The sequence below is a fragment of the Neophocaena asiaeorientalis genome, unplaced genomic scaffold (assembly GCF_003031525.2).
Source record: "Neophocaena asiaeorientalis asiaeorientalis breed wild unplaced genomic scaffold, Neophocaena_asiaeorientalis_V1.1 scaffold582, whole genome shotgun sequence".
NCBI lineage: Eukaryota > Metazoa > Chordata > Mammalia > Artiodactyla > Phocoenidae > Neophocaena > Neophocaena asiaeorientalis.
The window spans coordinates 142,286-167,035 of record NW_020172996.1 but is presented as its reverse complement, the minus strand read 5'-3'; the positions used below and the strand labels follow the sequence as shown (position 1 = coordinate 167,035).

The 24,750-nt window shown below is 43.4% G+C and overlaps 1 protein-coding gene across 3 annotated transcripts; it reads left to right on the top strand.

The window, feature by feature from the left end:
• Positions 1-2,981: 2,981 nt before the first annotated feature.
• LOC112398016 (zinc finger protein 850-like) lies at positions 2,982-20,915 on the top strand. 3 transcript variants are annotated; one of them, XM_024742375.1, is made up of 3 exons: positions 2,982-3,275; positions 5,573-5,699; positions 16,978-20,915. In XM_024742375.1, the coding sequence occupies exons 1-3, from the start codon at positions 3,171-3,173 to the stop codon at positions 19,749-19,751; spliced, it is 3,006 nt and encodes a 1,001-aa protein (XP_024598143.1). In that variant the 5' UTR covers positions 2,982-3,170; the 3' UTR covers positions 19,752-20,915. The 3 variants fall into 3 exon arrangements, with proteins under 3 accessions (XP_024598143.1, XP_024598145.1, XP_024598144.1); XM_024742376.1 differs by lacking the exon at positions 2,982-3,275 and adding an exon at positions 4,993-5,071; XM_024742377.1 differs by lacking the exon at positions 5,573-5,699 and having other exon boundaries at positions 3,157-3,275.
• Positions 20,916-24,750: the final 3,835 nt, after the last annotated feature.

Genomic DNA, 24,750 nt, shown 5'->3' with positions numbered 1-24,750 from the left:
CACTGAAACCTTGTAGCACCTGCTTCTTTTGCTTAGAACTGTAATTAAACAAGGAAGCCATTAGACTGAGGTGGCTCCAATGTTTTAACAGCCTTGTAAGCAAAGGGAAACCTGAACCAGAGTAAATTCTTGTAAATGCCTCCAAGGGAAGAAATAGAAACTTAAGAACAACTGATCAAAAACAGCCCACTAGGCTTTCCCAAATAAGGCTATGCCTTAAGCTAGAGCCAGTCAAATAATTTCCTTGTTTCGTTTCCCTTCCTGCTCTGCAAGTCTTTCCCCTAGTTTGGTTTGGGGCTGTCCAGTTTGAACTGATGTTTGCTCAAATGATCTCCTCAAAATTTTAATGTACCTCACTTATCTTTTAATAGAACAACAACATAAAACCTCACAGGGCTCATCCTTGCTCAGTGGTGCTCTTATTAAGGAGTCTTCCTTACTGCTCTGTGTAATATTACATCCCATCCCCTCTGCTCAGGAAAATCGCCTTCTCTCCTTGTTTCCATTGCAACATATTCTAACATACTATATAATTTAGTATTTCTTATTTCATGTTTCTTGTGTTTTCTTAAACATAATAGAAACTGCACAAAGGCAGATCTTTGTCTCTCTTGTGCCTGAATTCCTCACATGCACCTAGAAAAAGATCCTGAAAATCCAGTTTGTGCCCGATGATCATTTGTTAGAGCAGTGAAAAAACATGACACCTCAATTTCTCTCTTACTTTTACTATTCCAGGCACTTTTTTTTTTTTCCGTGCATCGTGCAGCATGCAGGATCTGAGTTCCTGACCAGGGATTGAACTCATGGACTGCCAGGGAAGTCCCTATTCCAGTACTCTTAATGTCCTCTTTAACTATCACTGCAAAGTAGTATTGCTCCGTGTTTTCAGGAATGAAAGAATCACATTTTGGAGATGAAATTCACACAATTATTAATGTTTAGGACAATCACATGCTCAGCTTGATTCTATTATTTTTGACTTCACAGTGCTTTCTTCTAAACATGTCTGAAATTTTTTCACCCTTTACTGATGTGTCCTTAGAGCTATTTCTGCTGTCTTTAAAGAACTACATAAACATTATTAACTTCTTTCTGAAATGCACATTTTGCAATTGTTTTTCTGAGATAATCTCAACTCCACATACAAAACGTCATACCAGGGCCTGCAGAAATAATCATCACTTCCTAGCAGAAAGATGAGATCATGGGGTTCAGATACCCTTTTATTTCAGGGTTCACGTGCTGCCTTTTGCATATGTGCTTCAACTGAAAAATCACAGCTTCTGTGCATTACCCAAACTAGCATCAATTAAGTTGCTTTTTGTTTGATTCCTAAGAGGAATTGCATGTATCTGGGGATATGGATAAAAAGTATTACATGGATAAAAGTGTTCCTCAATGAGTGAGACAATCCCTAACTATGCAGGCAAGAGAGAGGTTTTGCGTGGAACCAGAAGCAGACCTTGTTGTCCATCTTTTTCGGGGTGGCCCACCATTTGTTCAAAAGAAAACCACAGGCTCAAAATGGGTTACTTATGATAGGCCATGACACAAAATTGGGCCTTGATACCCAACCTAATTGAAGCTTCAACTTTCCCTGGGAATGTAGCCTTAACCAGTCAGTTAAGACTGGTTGGCACCAATGAGGTAATCTGTCACATGGGGCCTCTCCATCCCCCCAAGGGAAGATGAGGTAACCTGGCACATAGACCCTTTCCATTCCCCAAAGGTAGGTTACCTAAGCCTTAAATCATCTTTTTTATTGATGACTTCCTCGTTGTACCTTAAAAAAACCTTTCCTGTTCTGTAGCCCTTTGGAGCTCCCCTCTACAGTTGGTTTTTTTTTTTTTTGGTTCTGAAACCCGGTGTTGAAGTGTTTTTTTGTTTTTTTTTTTTAACATATCCCTCTTCTTTCTTGCCAGTCAGGACCTGAATGAGATCTTTTCTATTGTTCTTAACCAATCACACTGAAACTCACAAAAGTGACTCTAATGCTTCAGGCTACAAGTATCGGAGAGCAGTAACATCAGTTTTCCAGCTATGCATGTACTCATTTATGTCTGAATGGCTCTGTCGAACGATGTGCCGCTTACCTCAGTTGTGGACTGAAGAGGAACACACAACCTGAAAGTTTCTAGTTTTATTCAGGGATCTTACTTAGGACTATAGCTCTGGAGACAACCTTTCAGATCACTTTGAGGAACTGCTCCATAGAGGTAAGGGAGAATCCAGGATATAGAGGAGTTTTTTGTTTCTTGCTTTTTTTTTTTTTTTTTTTTTTTTTTTCTGGAAAAAACAGGTAGTCGAACATTAAGGGACTGCTGGTAATCACAAAGAACAGACAACTCAAGTTAATGATTTCAGTGCTTTTCTGTGTATGAGAAGATGCAAGAATCTGGCTTCCTTGAAACTCGTCCTTAGATATGCATCTTAACTATTAAGGGTCATTGTCCAAATTACAGAATGCTTCCTGCCTTTCTCCATCATGATTTCCCCTCAGGGCACACCTTTGGGGAGCGGCTGCAGTGGGGGCTGGCTTGATCCTTTTAGAAGTGGAATGGGTGGGGGGGCAAAATTCTCTGCCCACACAGTAATAGAATTTGGAAACGTCTAAAATAATAGACTTGTCCTCTGAGAGCAGGCTGAACTTCAAGGAGTCTAAAACAACGTCTCTTCACGCCTTTCACAAGGAGCAAAGCCCCTCCCTCTGGGTAGGAGCACCATTTCTCCCGCATTCCTCGGGGTACCTCCCAGCCAATGTTCTGGCGGTAAGGATGGAGAACACCCTACCCTGAGGTCTCCAGAGCTCTGAGAACGATAATACCCGGAAGAGCCTAGGCACAGAGACACCAGGCATGAACCAATGAGGGATCAGGATGAGGGCTTTCCCCGAGTGAGCATGCGTCAGGGGCGGGACCTCCGGCATCCTGTCCTGGCGATCATTTTGCTTGGTGGGGCGTCCGGCGGAGCAGGGAACGGTGCGCAGATACCGTCGTCCTCTGTCAGGGGCGGTTGTCCTCACGGCGTAGTGTGGGAGGAAGGGGACACCACCTAGCCAGCCAAGTCGCGCTCACTTTGGCGTCTCTCTCGTTGGCTCGCTGGTCGGGAACGGGAAGGTCCGAGAGGAGGCTGTGTCCCCGCTGCACTGAGGCGTGTCAAGTTCGGCGATGCAGCTCGGGGTGCCGCGCGCCAGACCCGGGATAAGGGACGCCGCTCCCAGCCCTCTGAGATCACAGGATCCGATGGCGGCGGCGCTGAGGGACCCGCCTCAGGTAAACGCTTGTCCTCCGGGCCCTCACCGCCCTCACCCCACCAGACACTGAAGCCCCCAGTGCGGGGCACCTGCTCACTTGCCCTCAGCCCCGGCCGCGGTGTCCAGGACGGTGAGGCGGTCGTGGGTGGAGTTCTGTTTCCGACAGATAGTGTGTGGTCGCGTGTAGAAGAGGGTTACAGGCGGAGAGGAGGATACACGGAAAGGTTGGAGGTCGGGACCGGGGTACAGCAACTCTGTGCTTTCTGTTAGAAGCAAGATGCAGTGGGGCCAGAGTCAAGCCTGCAGTGTTGCTGCTTGAGAAGTTGGCCATCTGTTATACAAGTAATATGAGGTTTGAATCGCAGGCGGGAGGTGGTCTTCCCCAGATCAAAAGAGGCTACAACTAGTTGCAGACAAGAGATCCACTATGGGAGTAAGGGGGGAGGCAGGAAACACAGGAAGATTAATTGCAATAACCTAGGTGAGTGTTGATGGACCAGAGTGACTGTCCTGGAGCGTGATAAGTTCTGGATCCAGTTTTGGGGAAGGGCCAAGCCAATTGTGGGTGTTGCTGGTGACAGAAAGGAAGTAGTGATGTATGCCCGGACGGTTTTTGGCCCTTATTAGACAAAGGGATGAAAGCTTCATCAACTGGATGGGGACGTCAGCAGCAGGTTAATTTTCCTTGGAAATATCACAAGGTTGTTTTGGCTCTGTTAAAGAGTCTGAGATGTTTCAGAGAAGAGTGAGTGTAGGCAACAAGTGGGCAGCTGGACAGGCAGGTCTGGAAAACTGGGAAAGGCGTTCAAGAATGGAAATTTTCAAAAGTGATGTCTACTGTGTGGACCAGGGTGGAGCTGTCTCACATTTAGGGGGGATGCAGGTTATAGTAGCCGTGGTATTAGTAGGTCAGAAAGACTGGTGTGTGCTGAGGAGTGGTTCTCTGGCTCAGGGCCTGGTTGGGTTTGCTGGGCATTGAAAACCCAAGTGAGGTAGAGAAGTGGCAGTGGGAACGGTATGGGAGAGAGGTTGATCTGGCGGGAGGCCGAGGCTTCCATGGGATGAGTGGACGAGTGACAGCTGAGGAGACTTAGGAGTAATTGAGACAAGAAGGCAGTGAGACTGGGTCTGTTGCTTATTTAGTATTACTACTATGTGGCTTCTCCAGAATTTTGTGGTGAGCTTTGATGGGGTCTGGGACGTTTGAGGCTTGCTAGTGGATATGGCCTGCGGCAAATGTCGTCATTTGTGGGTCACTGTGCCTGGCAGGGAGATATTTAGGACTGGGTTTTTTTGTTTGTTTTGTTTTGTTTTTACAAAGGTTGAGTTGAGACAGAGAGGAGTGTTGTGGCTGCTGAAAGGGCAAAACTGGTAGTAAAAAATGTTGAAGAGAGTTGAGGGAATATGAAATTCACATGTGGTTCTGGGTGGCTGATACCGAAGCAAAGATTAGAGGCAGTTGGGGAGAGCGTCTAAGCGGCGTTTGTGGCTTACTCTGGTGTTGGATCCATCAGAGGACTGGGGTTGTACCGAATCTTTTTTTTTTTTCTTTCTTTCTTTTTGCGGTATGTGGGCCTCTCACCGCTGCGGCCTCTTCTGCTGCGGAGCACAGGCTCCGGACGCGCAGGCCCAGCGGCCATGGCTCACGGGCCCAGACGCTCCGCGGCACGCGGGACCCTGCCGGACTGGGGCACGAACCCGTGTCCCCTGCATCGGCAGGCAGACTCTCAACCACTGCGCCACCACGGAAGCCCTGTACCGAATCTTGTTTGAATTTCTCAAGCCCTTTCTGGATGCCAAGCGCCAAATATGTGGGTATGTTCAGGGAGAATTCTATGGTGTGGTGCATGGATGTGGCAGTGTTGTGGAAGCGCAACTGTAGGGTCTGAAATTGTGAGAGAAATGTCATCTACAGAATGATGTCCACACGGAGAGGAAGTGTGAGCTGATGGCCCCCAGGCCCTGGTGTTGAGGCTGTACCGGTGAAGCATTTGACATGTTGACATTTGGCTGTGTCTGGATTCCCACAGTTTGGGAGACCCCAGGGGAATTGCTTGGCTGGAGGGACGGGACATTGCAGGTCAAGCCCAGAGCTTAGATAGCATCTATGTGCCCCCCTACCTGTTATTGCTGAGGACTGAGCAAAGTGATTAATGGGCTGTGAGGAGACAGAGGGAGTCAATTGCTCCAGGGCCTGGCATCCTCTCTCAGGTGGGGAGCTCTGGTGGAGGATGACTGGAATAGATATATGAGGAGATGGATTGTGAGTTCTCAGAGGGAGAATGTTCAAGCTTTCATCTATCCCCTTCATGACAGGGTGGTGTGACCTTTCCGGATGTTGCTGTGCGCTTCTCCTGGGGGGAGTGGAAGCTTCTTGATGAGGCTCAGAGACGCCTGTACCTCAGTGTGACGCTGGACATCTATGCACTTATATCCTCGCTGGGTAAGACCCTCACCCTCCCCAGTGACCTGGGCTAGGCTCTGTATCCTGCCTCACCCTCACCCCCCCTTCCCGAAGGACGTGTTCTGTCCACCCATGTGGTGTAGGGACAACTTGTTTCCCCAGTAGTCTGTGTAGTTGTTGTGGTAGGTAGAAGGCTGGGGTATTTGCACTGTCATCTTCTCTCCTGCAGCCCCAGTCCTTGCTATTCTGTAAATTTATTGACTGATTTATTTATTTTTAGCTGCAGTGGGTTTTCGTTGCTTCATGCGGGCTTTCTCTAGTTGCGGCAAGTGAGGGCTACTCTTCGTTGTGGCGCTCGGGTTTCTCATTGCGGTGGCTTCTCTTGTTGCAGAGCATGGGCTCTAGGTACGTGGGCTTCAGTAGCTGTGGCACACGGGCTTAGTTGCTCCACAGGATGTGGGATCTTCCCGGACCAGGGCTCAAACCCGTGATCCCTGCATTGGCAGGTGGATTCTTAACCACTGGGCCACCAGGGAAGTCAGGCTTTTGGGAATCTTAGTTCCCCGAACTGAGATTGAACCTGGGCCCTCGGAAGTGAGTGAGTGCATGGAGTCCTAACCACTGGACTGCCAGGGAATTCCCTTATGGCCATTTTAACAATACTAATTCTTCCAATCCATGAATATTGGATGTATTTTCATTTGTTTCCATCTCTAATTTCCTTTATTAGTGTTTTATAATTTTCATTGTACACATTTTTCTGCTCCTAGGTTAATTTTCTTCCTAAGTATTTATTGGTCTTGATGCTATTACTGTGATTGCTTTCTTCGTTTCTTTCAAGATAGTCCATTGTTATTGTGCTGAAATGCGAGTGATTTTTGTATGTTGATTTTGTATCCTGCAGCTTTCTGATTCTGCTTATTCATCCTAACAGTTTGGTGGGAGACTATTTAAGGTCTTCTATACATAAGGTCATGTCATCTGCAGAGAAGACTTTGCTTTTCAGATTTAAATGTCTGTTATTTCTTTTTGTTGCCTAATTGTTCTGTGTAGAATTTAGTACCCTGTGGAATAAAAGTGATGAGAAAGTGACCGTCCTTGTCTTGTTCCTGATTACAGAGAACAAGTTTTTAGCTTCTACCATGAATATGAAGTAGGCTGTGAGTTGTCATATTATATGGAGTATATCATGGTGAAGTCCGTTCCTTCTGTACCGAATTTGTTGAGAGTTTATATCATGAAAAGATCATATGATTTTATACTCCACTTGCTAGGGTGGTGGGGTATTGCATACGTTGATTTGTGTACCTTGAGGCATCCTTGCATCCCAAGGGTAAATCAGACTTAATTAGGGTATATTATCTTTTTCTTGTGCTGTTGAATTTGGTTTGGTAGTATTTTATTGAGGATTTCTGTTTAGGTGTTCATCATGAACATTGGTCTGCATTTTTCATGTAGTGTCCTTGGGTAGCAGGGTAATGCTGGCCTCATAAAATGAGTTCAGAAAGTGTTGATCCTATTCAATTTTGGAAGTTTGTGGAGGATTGATGCTAATTCTTTTTAAATGTTTTCTAGAATTCACCAGTGAATGTATCTGGTCCTGGGATTTTCATCCCATTCATTTCTTTTTCTTTTTTTTTTTTTTTCATGCCATCACTGGACCAACAGGGAATCCCCTCATGATTCAGTCTTGGTTGTTTGTTCATAGGACTGTATTCATTTCTTCTAGGTTATGCAGTTTGTTGGCATTTAACTCATCATAATAGTCTCTAATGATCGGTTGCATTTCTGTGTTATCAGTTGTAATGTGTTTTTAATTTCTGATTTTTTTTTTGCAAAATTAATTTTATTATTTTTTTTTACATCTTTTTTGGAGTATAATTGCTTTACAATGGTGTGTTTCTGCTTTATAACAAAGTGAGTCAGCTATACAAATACATATATCCCCATATCTCCTCCCTCTTGCATCTCCCTCCCACCATCCCTATCCCACCCCTCTAGCTGGTCACAAAGTACCAAACTGATCTCCGTGTGCTATGCGGCTGCTTCCCACTAGCTATCTATTTTACATTTGGTAGTGTATATATGTCCATGCCATTCTCTCACTTTGTCCCAGCTTACCCTTCCCACTCCCCGTGTCCTCAAGTCCATTCTCTACATCTGTGTCCTTATTTCCTGTCCTGCCCCTGGGTTCTTCAGAATCTTTTTATTATTATTATTCCATATATATGTGTTAGCATACGGTATTTGTTTTTCTCTTTCTGACTTACTTTACTCTGTATGAGAGACTCTAGGTACATCCATCTCACTACAAATAACTCAGTTTCATTTCTTTTTATGGCTGAGTAATATTCCATTGTATATATGTGCCACATCTTCTTTATCCATTCATCTGTTGATGGATACTGAGGTTGCTTCCGTGTCCTGGCTATCATAAATAGAGATGCAATGAACATTGTGATACATGACTCTTTTTGAATTATGGTTTTCTCAAGGTATATGCCCAATAGTGGGATTGCTGGGTCGTATGGTAGTTCTATTTTTAGTATTTTAAGGAGGCTCCATACTGTTCTCCATAATGGCTGTATCAATTTACTTTCCCGCCAACAGTGCAAGAGAGTTCCCTTTTCTCCGCACCCTCTCCAGCATTTATTGTGTGTAGATTTTTTGATGATGGCCATTCTGGCGCTGTGAGGTGATACCTCATTGTAGCTTTTTCTTTTTTAAAAAATTATGTATTTATGGCTCCATTGGGTCTTCGTTGCTGCACGCGGGCTTTCTCTAGTTGCGGCGAGTGGGGGCTGGGCTACTCTTGTGGTGCACGGGCTTCTCATTGCGGTGGCTTTTCTTGTTGCAGAGCATGGGCTTTAGGTGCGCGGGCTTCAGTAGTTGTGGCACACAGGCTTAGCTGCTCAGCAGCACGTGGGATCTTCCCAGACCAGGGCTCAAACCCGCGTCCCCTGCATTGGCAGGCGGATTCTTAACCACTGCGCCACCAGGGAAGACCCCTCATTGTAGTTTAGATTTGCATTTCTCTAATGATTAGTGATGTTGAGCATCCTTTCTTGAGTTTGTTGGCAATTTGTATATCTTCTTTGGAGAAATGTCTGTTTAGATCTTCTGTCCACTTTTGGATTGGGTTGTTTGTCTTTTGCTATTGAGCTGCATGAGCTGCTTGTAAATTTTGCAGATTAATCCTTTGTCAGTTGCTTCATTTGCAAATATTTTCTCCCATTCTGAGGGTTGTCTTTTTGTCTTGTTTATGTTTTCCTTTTCTGTGCAAAAGCTTTTAAGTTTCATTAGGTCCCATTTGTTTATTTTTGTTTTTATTTCCATTTCTCTAGGACGTGGGTCAAAAAGGATCTTGCTATGATTTATGTCATAGAGTGTTCTGCCTATGTTTTCCTCTACGAATTTTATAGTATCTGGCCTTACATTTAGGACTTTAATCCATTTTGAGTTTATTTTTGTGTATGGGGTTAGGGAGTGTTCTAATTTCATTCTTTTACATGTAGCTGTCCTGTTTTCCCAGCACCACTTATTGAAGAGGCTGTCTTTTCTACGTTGTATGTTCTTGCCTCCTTTATCAAAAATAAGATGACCAGGGCTTCCCTGGTGGCACAGTGGTTGAGAGTCTGCCTGCCGATGCAGGGGACAGAGTTTGTGACCCGGTCCGGGAAGATCCCACATGCTGGGGAGCGGCTGGGCCCGTGAGCCATGGCTGCTGAGCCTGCACCTCCGGAGCCTGTGTTCCACCACGGGAGAGGCCGCAACAGTGAGAGGCCTACATACCGAAAAAAAAAAAAACAAAAAAAAAAAAACCAAAAAACATATATATATATATGGTGACCATATGGGCGTGCGTTTATCTCTGGGCTTTCTTTCCTGTTCCATTGATCAATATTTCTGTTTTTGTGCCAGTACCATACTGTCTTGATTACTGTAGCTTTGTAGTATAGTCTGAAATCCCGGAGCCTGATTCTTCCAGCTCCACTTTTCTTTCTCAATATTGCTTTGGCTATTCGTGGTCTTTTGTGTTTCCATACAAATTGTGAAATTTTTTGTTCTAGTTCTGTGAAAATTGCCATTGGTAGTTTGACTGTAGATTGCTTTGGGTAGTATAGTCATTTTCACAATGTTGATTCTTCCAATCCAAGAACATGGTGTATCTCTCCATCTGTTTGTATCATCTTTAATTTCTTTCATCAGTGTCTTATAGTTTTCTGCATACAGGTCTTTTATTTTCTCCTTAGGTAGGTTTATTCCTAGGTATTTTATTCTTTTTGTTGCAGTGGTAACTGGGAGAGTTTCCTTAATTTCTCTTTCAGATCTTTCATCATTAGTGTATAGGAATGCAAGAGATTTCTGTGCATTAATTTTGTATCCTGCTACTCTATCAAATTCATTGATTAGCTCTAATAGTTTTCTGGTAGCATCTTTAGGATTCTCTATGTTTAGTATCATGTCATCTGCAAACAGGGACAGCTTTACTTCTTCTTCTCTGACTGCTGTAGCTAGGACTTCCAAAACTATGTTGAATAACAGTGGTGAGAGTGGACATCCTTGTCTTGTTCCTCATCTTAGAGGAAATGCTTTCAGTTTTTCACCATTGAGAATGATGTTTGCTATGGGGTTGTTGTATATGGCCTTTATTATGTTGAGGTAGGTTCCCTCTATGCCCACTTTCTGGAGAGTTTTTAATCATAAATGGGTGTTGGTATTTTTTAGTCTTTTCTCTTTTTTCTTTGTGTACCTAATGGTTTGTCAATTATTTGTCTTTTCAAAAAAGAACTTGTGTTCTTTATCTTCTCTTTTTTCTAGTTTGTGGTTTTATTTATTGCTGCTCTGATATTTCTTATTTCCTTTCTTCAGGTAATGTTGGGTGTAATTTGTTCTTTCTTTAGCTCCTTGAGACATAAATTTGTTTGAGGTCTTTCTTTTTCTAAACATGAGCATTTATTGCTCTAAATTTTTCACTTTAAAAAATATATATATCTTGAGACCTATTTTATTTGTTTATGTTTTTGGCTGTGCTGCATGGCTTGCTTTCAAAATTTTCTATTTGTGATTGCTTTTTTTTTAGGTGTATAGCAAAGTGATATATATATATCTATATATCTATTTTTTAATTCTTTTCCATTATAGTTGATTACAAGGTATTGAATATGGTTCCCTGTACTATACAGTAAATCCTTGTTGTTTATTTTATATATGCCAGTGTCCATCTGTTAATCCCATACTCCTGATTTATCCCTCCCCCACTTCCCCCTTTGGTAACCATAAGTTTTGTCTGTAAGTCTGTGTCTGTTCTGTATGTAAAGTTCATTTGTACTATTTTTTTAGATTCCACATGTAAGTGATATCACATAATATTTGTTTTTTTCTCTGATTTACCTGACTTAGTATGATAATCTCTAGGTTCATCCATGTTGCTGCAAATGGCATTATTTCATTAATTTTTAATGACTGAATAATATGTAATTGCCTTTTTTTTTTTTTTTCCCTGCACTGCAAGTCTTGTGGGATCTTAGTTCCCTGACCAGGGATTGAACCCAGGCCCAAGCAGTGAAAGTGCTGAGTCCTAACCACTGGACCACCAGGGAATTCTGTGTAATTGCTTTTTTTTTTTTTTTTTTTAACATTTATTTATATATTTGGTTGTGCTGGGTCTTAGTTGCAGCAGGCAGGCTCCTTAGTTGTGGCTCGCTGCATTCTGAGTTGCGGCACACGGGCTCCTTAGTTGTGGCATGTGAACTCTTGGTTGGAGCATGTATGTGGGATCTAGTTCCCTGACCAGAAATTGAATCTGGGCCCCCTGCATTGGGAGCGTGGAGTGTTAACCACTGTGCCACCAGAGAAGTCCCTGTAGTTGCTTTTTGACAGTTTTTTTTTATGTGCTTCAGTGAAGTTCCCTTTGATCGAACCTGTGAGCATCAGGACATCTACTCTTCTTCCTGGATTTAGAAAGTTTTCAACCATTGTTTCTTTACATGTGCTCACTACCACTTTCTGTCTTATCTTTCAAGGGCTCTAAAAATACAAATAATGTTTTGCTTTATATTTCATAATCTGCATAGGCTTTCTTTACTTCATTCTTTTCCTTTTTTCTCCCCCTCACTGGATAATTGAAACACCTGTTTTCATGTTCCTAGATTTTTACTTTTGCTTGATAAAATTGGCCGTTGATACTCTCTCCATTGTGCTTTGTTGTTTGTTTCATTGTATTCTTCAGCACCAAAATTTCTGTGGGCTCATTTGTTTGTTTTAAATGGAAGAGTGTCATCATTTTATTACAATTAATGCTCAACAAATGAAAATAATTTTACCAACAGGCTTCATGCCCTATAGATGAAAGTAATTTTACCAACTCAGAATTTTTGCAAGTACATGAAATTTCCATTTTATTATACGGTTTTATATTAAACTAGTCAAAGCATTTCCTACATGTATTCCAGTATAGCTCTTTTGGAATGATTTTCATCAGTTCTAACGTGAGTGTACCAAGGATCTTGAATCTAAACAAACTTTCAAATGACTAACTTTTAGGTAAACAAGAAATAAAGTCATCAGATTATTGGGACTACTCTTTCTCAACAGCTATTTGTTGAAATGCCTCTTCTAACACAAGAATTTTGTGTTTGAACATTCAGAACACAAAAGTAGAACAAAAGTACAATAAAAGAAACTTCTGAAGCTTAAGCCTATAGTCAATTCTTTGACAAAAGCAAAGCATCTTTCCTGCAATTTAAATGGGTCTTCATACTTTTGTTCTCTTCATCTGTGTCTTTATTTCTGCCTTGCAGACCTGTTCATCTGTACCATTTTTCTAGATTCCACATATATGAGTTAATATATATGTATGGTCACAAAGGGAGGAAAGTGCAGGGGGTGGTGGTGGGATGAATTGGGAGATTGGGATTGACATATATACACTAATATGCATAAAATAGATTAATAACAACTTACTGTATAAATTTTTTTTAAAGTGTCTTCAATATTTCCATCTAGTCTCAAGATAGATGCCTAAGGCGTATACTTCATATATATACCATTTTGGTTCTGGTTGCTTTCATTATTCTTGAAGATCTTAATACCCATACAAGTCCAAAGGTGTAAGAACACATAAATTGTTCTGGTAATGGGTAAGAGCAGACTGTTAAAGCACAAGGTGGTTGTGCTATTTCATTGCTGTAGGAAGTTTTCTTTCAGAGACCGAATAGAATTGTCCTGCTGAAAAACCAGTGCAATACGGACAGTCAGTGTAGAGACAGTCTTCCTTCCCACATATTGGTTGACACCCTACTGGTATTAAGAGGATTTATTTGTTGTGTGTCTGTATGTATATGTATGTGTGTGATCATATATATAATGATCTGGTATTGCTCTATTTCTTCTTATTTTGATGTGTCTTCTTAGCTGCCTGTGGTATCACATTAATAATTCCATCAATGGGTACAGATGAACCTATTTGCAGGACAGGAATAGAGAGGTAGATGTAGAGAATGGACATGTAGCACTGTGGGGGAGGGGAGGGTGGGGTGAATTGGGAGATTAAGATTGACATATATACACTACTGCATAAAATAGATAGCTAGTGGGAACATGCTATAAAACACAGGAAGCTCAGCTCAGTGCTCTATGACGACCTAGATGGGTGGGATGGGGGGGGTGGGAGGGAGGTCCAAGAGGGAGGGTATATAGGTATACATATAGCTGATTCACTTTATTGTACAGCAGAAACTAATACAACATTGTAAAGCAATTATACTCCAATAAAAAAAGTAAAAAAAAATCCCATCAGTGGTTTGATAGGCATTTCCCACATATTCGTTTATCAATTCATCTGTTGATTCTTCACATCTGAGTGTCTTTTCGGAGAGTGGGCATGCTAGAAACTGCAATATCATTGGTTGAAAGTGTGGGGGTGATTTCTCCATCCTTTTGTTCCTCTCAGCCAACGTTCATGAGCCTAGTGGCTGCTGGTACCTATAGGCAACTGGATAAAGGTGAACCTGTCCCCTGCAGCTCTTAGGTGTGGCAGTCAGGGACTGTCTCTCAGTGCACCCTCAGCCAGCCAGTTTTGTTCTTTTTCATTTCTGTCTCTTTGTTGAGCAACTTGTTTTCTTTGTGTATTGTTTACCTTACTTTGTCGAATTGTCTATCTGTGTTTTGTTGCTTCACTGAACTTTGTTCAAACAATAATTTTGAATTCTTTGACCGTTTGTAGATCTCCATTTCCTTGGGTGTGGTTTCTGATAAATTATGGTATTTCTGTATTGGTTTCATGTTTCATTGATGTTTTGTGTTTCCTGTAGCCTTGCATTTATGTCTGCTGATTTGATGGTGTAGTCATTTTTTCCCATCGCATTACAGTGTTGGTGGGGAAAGACCTCCACTGATGGTGAGTGCAACATTGGGGCTGTGGTCATTCTGGCTCTGGGGAAGGCCCAGCTGTGTTGGTCTCTGTGCAGCTTCTTCACCTGAAGTCAGCGTCAGCAAAGATATCAGGAGTCCTCAATCAACCAGGCTGAGGGTGTCCAAATTTGGTGAAGGCTGCTGAGGAATTCCTGATCTCTTTTTCTCCTATGGAGTACTTTGTGGGCAAGGGGATCCCTCCTGGTGCCCAGTCGGCTCTTGGGAACCCTATTGGTTGTAGTGGCACTGGTGTCTAATATGTGGGTACCTGTTGAGCATCCACAGAACAGGGATGTTGTGTACAGGCACTTGTGGAGCGACAGTGGTTCTGGGGTCTGGGTCACTAGATAGCCTTCAGCAGCCTTGGCTTTGGTTTTTTTATTATTATTATTATTTTATTTATATTTTTGGCTGCCTTGGGTCTTCGTTGCTGCAGGCGGGCTTTCTCTAGTTGTGGTGAGCGGGGGCTACTCTTCATTGCAGTGAGCAGGCTTCTCATTGTGGTGGCTTCTCTTGTGGTGGAGCATGGGCTCTAGGTGCGCAGGCTTCAGTAGTTGTGGTACGTGGGCTCTATAGTTGTGGCTTGTGGGCCCTAGAACGCAGGCTCAGTAGTTGTGGCGCATGGGCTTAGTTGCTCCATGGCATGTGGGATCTTCCTGGATCAGAGCTCGAACCCGTGTCTCCTGCATTGGTAGGCAGATTCTTAAGCACTGTGCCACCAGGGAAGCCCTTGGCTTTGGTTTGTGATGTGTGGCTATGCAGGGAGCAGCCATGGAGTGTGTCTGGCTGCACATGTAGATGGTGGCTGTGGGTCTGTGGAGCTGGCTTGTCTATAGTGAATTTGTCTCCAGTGCCTGACACACTGGAGTACATGGTTTAGCTGTGGAGTCAGGGTCTGGAATGCCGACACACACAGCAGGTGCAGCACCTCTGGTTCCAGGACATGTACAGGGTTGGGGGGTGTGGCAGCCCTGATCCTGGATTGGTACAGCAGGTCCAACTGAGGGGTGGCCCAGTAGCTTCATACCCACCAGGGCATCCAGTGTGGTCATGGTTGTTGGATAACTCAGTGGCGAAAGCTCCAGTGTCCAATGTAGAGCAGGCAACTGGGGTCTTCTGCAGCGCAGGCCACTTGGGACTGTAATGGCACCCAACCTGTGGCTGATAGAGGTAGCCCAGTGATAGCCTGGCCTCCATTTCCTAGTCATCTCCAGATGTCTCTGCTAAGACAGTCTCTCCAGAAATCCTTTCTGTGTGCATACTCCTTTTTTTAATGCTCCACTCTGTTGTAGTGTGTTCTTAATTGGACTCTCGAGCCTTCCAGGGCTAATTAATCTCCTTCATGGATAACTGTTTAATTGGTGGTGAAGGGCAGTATCTCCTATTCTACTGTTTTGTTGACGTCACTCACCTTGTGCTCTTTCCTGGGTCTGCTGTGTGCTGAGTTGCTCTGGGACAGTGCTGGCCTTTCACTTGTCCTTTTTCTTTCAGTGCTTGGTCCCAGGTAGTTGCACAGTTAGGGCTTAGGGCAAAGTAAGGTAAAGGACTCTTAAAAGAGTCCTTTGTGAATCATGGGATGGACATGGCTCTAGCCATGGCAAGGTGGGCTCAGAGTTGGCCTGGTTCTGGTGAACTACAGCTGGGGAGACTGTGACATAAGGACCGTGTTAAGAATATACCAGGAACCCAGGGACTTCCCTGGTGGTGCAGTGGTTAAAAATCCACCTGTTGGGCTTCCCTGGTGGCGCAGTGGTTGGGAGTCTGCCTGCTGATGCAGGGGATGCGGGTTCGTGCCCCGGTCAGGGGGGATCCCACATGCCACAGAGCGGCTGGGCCCATGGGTCCTGGCTGCTGGGCCTGCGTGTCCGGAGCCTGTGCTCCGCGACAGGAGGGTCTGCGGCGGTGGGAGGCCCGTGTACTGCAAAAAAAAAAAAAAAATTCCACATGTCAATGCAGGGGACACAGGTTTCAGCCCTGGTCCAGGAAGATCCCACATGCTACAAAGCAGCTAAGCCTGTGCGTCACAACTACTGAGTCTGCAGTGTAGAGCCCACGAGCCACAATTACTGAGCCTGTGCACCACAACTACTGAAGCACATGTGCCTAGAGCCCATGCTCCACAACAAGAGAAGCCACTGTAATGAGAAGCCTGTGCACCGCAACCAAGAGCAGCCCCCACTCACCGTAACTAGAGAAAAAGCCTGTGTTATATATATATATATATATATATATAATCTTTTTTAAAAAAAACAACAAAGACTATACCAGGAACCTGTCCTCGTTCAACGAGAATTTTGGTGCCATTGCCAGTGTCCACACCATATTTCTACCTTTATGCCTCCACCTTTGACCCTTTGCCAACCTGTCAGTTCAACTACTTTGTCATTTCTACTGTGATTTCCAGCCAAGTGATAATCTCTACCTCTCTGGACTCCACATCTCACCACCCTTTCTCTATTACTCTGTAACCTTGCCTTTCATATGTTCTGCTGTGAGGTGTGTGAACATATGCTTAAATTGACCTCAAAAAGCACATAATCTGTTGTGATTGTGTTTTCATGGCCTTGATCACACCCTTCTACTGTGCTTCACATCAGCAGTAGAAAAGGTCCTGCAGGAAGCTATGGTCAGAGAAACAAGCACTAGACCCTGCTTCTCTTCCTTATGTCACACCCTATTTTTGTATCCTTCCCCTGTTGAGGTCTCTACTATTTTCATATTGTAAGGACCCAGGAATGCACAGCAGCTGCTGCTTAAACTGATTTCCAGCTCCCTAGTCTTGAAAAGTATCCCATTTGCTTGAAAAGATGCATTCTTAGGTGAGATAGCTGCACATTTGTGGTGAGTTAGCTCCCTCTCTATGGAGTCAACGTGTACTTCAAGAGTGTTTCTTTGCATTCAGGTTGCTGCTGTGGAGCAGAAGGTGAGGAGACACCCTGTGAAGAAACTGTTCCTGTAGGAGTGTCACAGGCTGGGTCTCCTAAGGCAGCTCCATTTTCCCAGAAGACACACCCCTGTGAGATGTGTGGTCCAGTCTTGAGAGACATTTTCCAGTTGGCCGAGCATCAGGGAACACAACACAGCCATAAACTGTTGAGATGTGGGGCATGTGCAACAAAATTTTATATGCCTTTGAATAGCATTGTACACAGGGTTTCATTTTTCAGGAGCCACAGATTCCAAGTGTCACAGAAGCCTCTTACTTCTAGGAAGATCCTGGCCAGCATGGGATATCTGCAGCAGCAGACCACTCATACTGTGGAGAAGCCAAGCAAAATCACCCAGTGTGGGTCAACTTCACAAGGCAGGAAAAATCACCACACCTGGGGAGAATGCAAGAAAGCCCTCAGCCCCAAACACACACTTGTTCAGGACTGGTGTGTCTACACTGAAAGACCGTGTTTTGTGTGCAGTGAATGTGGGAAAACATTCAGGTACAAATCCGCATTTGTTATGCACCTGAGAGTACACACTAGAGAAAGGCTTCATGTGTTTAGCAGAAGTGACAAATCCTTTAGACAAAGCTCAACCATCAGTCAACATCGAAAAATTTATACTGGTTCAGGACAGGACAAGTGTAGCAAGTGTGGGAAATCCTTAACTCAAAAATGTGTCCTCATTTACCCCCAGAGATTGCACAGTGGAGAAAACAGTTCTGTGTGCAGTGACTGTGCAAAGTCTTTTTCCCATAGCTCTGTGTTCATTCGACATAAGAGAGTATTTTCTGGAGAAAGGTTTTATAAGTGTAGTGACTGTGTGAAATCTTTTACCTGTAGGTCTGCCCTCATTTATCATCAGAGATCTCACACAGGAGAAAGGCCTTATGAGTGCAGTGAATGTGGGAAGTCCTTTACCACTAACCGCACCCTCCGTGCTCATCAGAGATCTCACACGGGAGAAAAGCCTTATAAATGCAGTGAATGTGGAAAGTCTTATACCTCTTCCAATGCTTTCCGATATCATCAGAGAGTTCATTCTGGAGAAAAGCCTTATGAGTGCAGTGAATGTGGGAAATCTTTTATGTCTAGGTCTGCATTCATTTCTCATCATAGATATCACACAGGAGAAAGGCCTTATGAGTGCAGTGAATGTGAGAAATCTTTTGTCTCTAGGGCTGCCCTCAGATATCATCAGAGGTCTCACACAGGAGAAAAACCTTATGAGTGCCCCGAATGTGGGAAATCTTTTACCACTAACGCTAACTTCCATCATCATCTAAGAGTTCACGCTGGAGAAAGGCCTTATGAGTGCAGTGAATGTGGGAAATCTTTTACCAGTAGCTTTAACCTCCATTATCATCAAAGCACTCACACTGGAGAAAGGCCTTATGAGTGCAGTGAATGTGGGAGAACTTTTATTACTCCTGCTCTTCTTCGTTACCATCAGAAAATTCATTCTAGTGAATGGCCTTATACGTGCAGTGAATGTGGGAAATCTTTTACCTCTAAATCCAACTTCTGTTATCATCTGGGGGTTCATTCTGGAGAAAGGCCTTGTGTAAGGTGCAGTGAATGCGGGAAATCCTTTACCAGTAGCAGTACCCTCCGTTATCATCAGAGAATTCATTCTGGAGAGAGGCCTCATCAGTGCAGTGACTGTGGGAAATGTTTTATGTCTGGGTCTGCCCTCAGATATCATCAGAGATTACACACAGGAGAAAGGCCTTATAAGTGCAGTAAATGTGGGAAGGCTTTTAAAACTAGCTCCAACCTCTGTTATCATCAGAGAGTTCACAGAGGAGAAAGGCCTTATGAGTGCAGTGAATGTGGGAAATCCTTTACTTCTATCTATTATCTGTGTGATCACTATAGATTTCATTCTGGAGAAAAGCCTTTTAAGTGTAGCAAATGTGGGAAATCCTTTACCCTTAGGAATAGCTTCATTCGACACCAGAGAGTTCACACAGGAGAAGGTCTTTATGGATGTAGTGAATGTGGGAAATCTTTTCAGAGTAAGTGTGGGCTTATTGAACACCAGAGAATTCACACAGGAGAAAGGCCTTACAAATGCACTGAATGTGGGAAATCTTTTATTACTAATTACGTCTTGCGTGTTCATCAGAGAAATCACACTGGAGAGAAGCCTTATAAGTGCAGTGAATGTGGGAAATCTTATACCGCTAGCTCCACCCTCCTTTATCATCTTAGAACTCATACTGGAGAAAAGCCTTACAAATGCACCAAATGTGGGAAATCTTTTACCTCTAATACCCATCTCCGTGTACATCTGAGAAATCACACTGGAGAAAGGCCTTATGAGTGCAGTGAATGTGGGAAATCCTTTACTAACAACTCTAACCTTCATTATCATCAGAATACTCACAGTGGAAAGAAACCTTATGAGTGCAGTGAATGTGGGAAATCCTTTACCACCAGCTCTAGCCTTCGTTATCATCAGAGTGCTCACACTGGAGAAAGGCCTTATGAGTGTAGTGATTGTGGGAAATCATTTGTCCAAAGAAATCTCCTCATTATACACCAGAGAGCTCACACTGGAGAAAGGCCTTATAAGTGCACTGAATGTGCTAAATCTTTTACTCATAGCTCCACCCTCAGTTATCACCAGAGAGTTCACAGTGGAGAAAGGCCTTTTAAGTGCAGTGAATGTGGGAAATCTTTTATTACCAGCTCCAAACTGCATTGTCATGAGAGAGGTCACACTAGAGAAAGGCCTTAAGAGTGCCCTAAACGTGGGAAATCTTTTATGAGCAAATCCTTCTGAGGATTGGAGAGTTCACACGAGAGAAAGGCATAGATGTACAGGGAATGTGCAATTTCCTTGTTCAGTATAGAGGCAGTGGAGAAAACTGAGGGGCCATTGGTCTGAATTGAATCTCACCTCAAGTGCTTCTGAGGGCATGAATTTTTTTCCCTTACTCAAATTAGAGATTATAGGGTATTGAGGCACTGTTGGAGGGCGTGTATTCCTCCAAGTCTACAGAGAACTATATTTCCCAATGTCCACAATTCTTTGAGGTAATGTTGCTATTTGTAAGACCATTGGGTCCAGGGGAAACCATAATTGGTACAGAAACTCTGGTTTAGCAGGGAGTGGAGGACATTGCAGCCAACTAGATGGAATGTGCCTCTTCTAAAAGTGTATCCAGATTCTGTGACATTGACTGTGCAGGATCAGTTTATACACTGGTTCTAGTGAATTTCATTTCAAGACCCTTACTGCAGAGACAGGAAAGAAAGAGAAAAGGGGATGTAGCTCTTGTGATCTAGGCAGCATACCTGTTGACTCAGGTAGAAATGTACTTCATTGCTCTTCACATTTGCTACCACTGAGGAAGACTGATCCCCAGAGGGCACAAGGAGAGCATTGGTGGATTCAGTATATGATTGCCAAATCTATTTTCCAAAGGGAGTGAGACATACAGATTTTTTCATCTTGAGACAATCTTTAAATCTATATTAAAGTATAATTTACGTGTACTAAACTGCATATGTTTGAAGTATTACAAGTTAATAAGTTTTCACCTAGGTATGAATCTCAAAACCATCACCAGAGTTCTGATACTGCCCATATTTACCTCATGTCCTATTATCTCTCCTTGCCCTTCCCACCTCTCCAGGTAATCACTGATGTACTTTTCCTTAGAATAGATACCTTTGCATTTTTTGGAATTTATCTGATTGGAATCATAAACTGTTTACTGGGTTTTTCTTCTGAGTTCCTTTGTTTCATAATTATTTGAGATTCCTCAGTGATATAAATGAATAACTCATCTCTTTATTTTTTGATGAGTAGCTTTCTTATCTGGATGTACCACTGTTAGTTTACCCATTCATCTTTTTATGGGCATTTAGGTTATTTCTAGGTTTTCACTCTTGAAAATAAAGCTGCTACAAACATTTGCATCAGTTCTTTATGTGGATTATGTTTCTTTTATCTTTTATTGATAACTCAGTGCAGTGTCTGAATCACTGGGTAGATGAATGTGTAACTCCTGATGAAACTAAGAAACTGGTCTAAAATGACTTCCCATTTTCATTCCCATCAAAACTGTAGGAGAGTTCCAGTTTCTCAACATCCATGCCAATCGTTAATGTCAGCCCTTTTAATAAGTGAGTAGTGCTATCTCAGCGAGGTTTTAATTGCATTCGGCAGGCAGACTCTAAACCACTGTGCCACCAGGGAAGCCCAAGATTTGTGATTTTGAGCATTTTTTAATGCTGTATATCTTCTTATTTATTTATTTATTTTTGGCTGCATGGGTCTTAGTTGCTGTGCACAGGCTTTCTCTAGATGTGGCGAGCAGGGTCTACTCTTCGTCGTGGTATGCAGGCGTCTCATTGCGGTGGCTTCTCTTGTTGCGGAGCTTGGGCTCTAGGCATGTGGGCTTCAGTAGTTGTGGCTCGCAGGCTCTAGAGCACAGGCTCAGTAGTTGTGGCACACGGGCTTACCTGCTCCGTGGCATGTGGGATCTTCCCAGACCACGGATCGAATCGGTGTCCCCACATTGGCAGGTGGATTCTTAACTGTGCCACCAGAGAAGTCCTTGTATGTTTTTTGTACAATTCCTGATCATATCATTTGCCTAATTTTTTAAAATTAATTATCCCTGTTTCCATCACTTAAGTCTAGGCATTGTGTAAAACAATAAATCTAGCCCTGCTTTGTAGCTTTTGCCAATTTCCAAGGTATAAATTCTCCCACTATGAAAGTGGGATGTGCTCAGAGAAGGAGCTGAAAAATTCTACTTGGGTCCCCTGGATGTTTGGTGGAAAACTAAACTTAGCATCCGGTTCATTATAAGGGGTTTTCACTCTCTGAACACTCTTCAAAGTTCTTTTCATCTTTCCCTTTCTGTAATTATTGACTGATGGTCTCCAATAGGTATTTACCCTTCATGGAGTTCACCACCACTTGGGGCTGCTTTTCCAGACATCCCAATTGGTTGGTGGGGTCACTGTGGGTCTCTCCATCCCTGGTGAGGCTTCTCAGAAGGACTCGTGCCCAGGAACACCAGGTGGAAGGTCTTGCTGGTGACCGTGGGGGAAGGTTCCCAAGGGAACCTGGTGAGGCCTTTTACTCAGGCCCACATGCTCCATGCCACTGGCCATGTTTGATCTGAGGTGGCATTTCAGGACAGTGGGGAAGGGGTGAGCCATGTACGGCACAGAGTGGGGGTGGCAGGAGGGCAGTGGTGGCCTGAGGACCCAGGAGACACCTAAAGGTGTTGGCGTCTGCCAAGGAGATTTAGGAAGGACCCTAAAGTTTCCATTGCTCATCCCTAAGGCGATGCCCTGCCCAGAGTTCTGGATCCCTCTTGCCATTGGAGGTCCCTGAGCAATGCAGGACAGTGCAGGCAGGATGCAGGCTTGTTGACCTGCTGGCAACTCCCCACCTTCTGCCCCACCTGCCTGGTGTAAAGGCCAGGGATTTCCTCAATGAAGTGGAAAAATCAAGGCTCAACCTCTGAGGCAAGAATCAGAGATTAAGTCTTTTTTTACTAAAATAAATTTATTTATTTATTTTTGGCTGCATTGGGTCTTCATTGCTTCGTGCGGGCTTTCTCTAGTTGCGGTGAGTGGGGGCTACTCTTGGTTGCGGTGCACGGGCTTCTCATTGCGGTGCCTTCTCTTGTGGAGCTCGGGTTCTAGGTGTGCAGGCTTCAGTAGTTGTGGCACGTGGGCTCTAGAGTGCAGGCTCAGTAGTTGTGGTGCACGGGCTTAGTTGCTCCGCGGCATGTGGGATCTTCCCGGACAAGGGCTCGAACCCGTCCCCTGCGTTGCCAGGCAGGTTCTTAACCACTGCACCACCAGGGAAGCCCAGAGATTAAGTCTTTGGAGCAAAGTAGAGACTCAATCTCAGTAGCAATTAGGTTGTCCAAGATACTTAGTTAAGGAAGAAATTAATGTCAGACAAGGAAGCACAGATCCAGGAACCTTAGTACTAAGCAGGATAAATGTCAAAAAATGACATGTAGACATAATTTTGAAATTACAGGAAATCAAAGATTTAAAAAATCCTAAAAGAAGCCAGAGGGGGAAAATACTCATTGAGGAATGAAGTTAAGAATTATATCCAATATCTCCTCAGAAACCATGCAAGCGAGGAGAGGTGTGAAATATTTAACGTGCTGAGATGAAAAATAAGTCAACCTTGAATTCTGTACCATCAAAATTATCCTTCAGTAATGCAGGGAAACCAAAGCCTTTGAAAGACAAAAACTGAGGGAATTTGTTCCCAGTAAACCTACTGTCTTAGTCCATTTGGGATACTATAACAAAAAACCACAGACTTGTTAGTTTGTTTTGGTTTTTTGCGGTACGCAGACCTCTTACTGCTGTGGCCTCTCCCGTCGCGGAGCACAGGCTTCGGACTCACAGGCTCAGCGGTCATGGCTCACGGGCCCAGCTGCTCTGCGGCATGTGGGATCTTCCTGGACCGGGACACGAACCCATGTCCCCTGCATCGGCAGGCGGACTCTCAACCACTGTGCCACCGGGGAAGCCTGACTTGTTAGTTTATAAAAAAATAAACATTTTTTTTCTCATATGTTTGGTGGCTGTGGAGTACAGGTTCCAGCATGGTCGAGTTCTCTGGTGGGAACCCTCTTCCTGGTTCATAGCAGGTGGTTTCTTGCTGTGTCCTCATGTGATAGAAGGAGCTAGGGGCCTCTCTGGAGCGTCTTTTATAAAGGGACTAATTCCACCCATGAGGGCTCTATCACCTTATGACTGAAGCATCTCTCAAAGTCCCCACCTCCTAATACTAGCATCTTTGGGGGTTATTCTTTCAACAGAGATTTTGGAGGGACAACACAAACATTCAGACCGTAGCACCTGCCTTGCAAGAAATGTTTAAAAAACTTTAGAGATGACAAAAATGATATAGGTCAAAAAGTCAAATCTACATAAAGAAGAGCAGTGAAGAAGTAATAAATGAAGGAAAAATAAAAAAGTATTATTTTTCTTGTTCTTAATTGATCTAACAGATAACAATTTGAAGTAGTAATACCAACAACATATTCTATTATGTATGCTTATCTGTATGCATGTCTTGTGTGTGTGTGTGTATGCTTATGCTTTTATATAAGTGAAATGAATGACACCAATAATACAAGGGATTAGAGGGAAGAATTGGGATTATTTTATTATTATGAGGTACACTACATGAAGTGGAAAAAGCGTTACTTGAAAGTGGACTTGGATTAGTTGTCGATGTTTACTGCAAACTCTATAGGAACAGCTAAAAATATAACTGATATGCTAACAAGATAAAATGGAATCATAAAACACTCAGTGAAAACCACATAAAGCAGGTAAAGAGTGTGAGACAAAAATTCAAACAAAGAGCAAGGGCAACAAACACAAATTAGTAACAGATGTGGTATATATTAATCCAACTCTATTAGTAATCATTTTGAACAGCAGAAGACCAATTACAAGAGATTTTCAGAGTAGGTAGAAAACCAAGATCCTACTATATGTTGTCTATAGAAACTGTCTTAAGCTTCTAAGTTTGTAATAATTTGTTGCAAGGGCAATAGAAAATGAATAGAGGGGGAATTCCTGGTCAGGGTTAGGACTGGTCCAGTGGTTAGGACTCTGCACTTCCACTGCTGGGGGCCCGGGTTCAATTCCTGGTCAGGGAACTAAGATCCGGAAGCCCATGGCATGGACAAAAAAAAAAAAAAAAAAAAAAAAGAAAAGAGGGGAGAAAG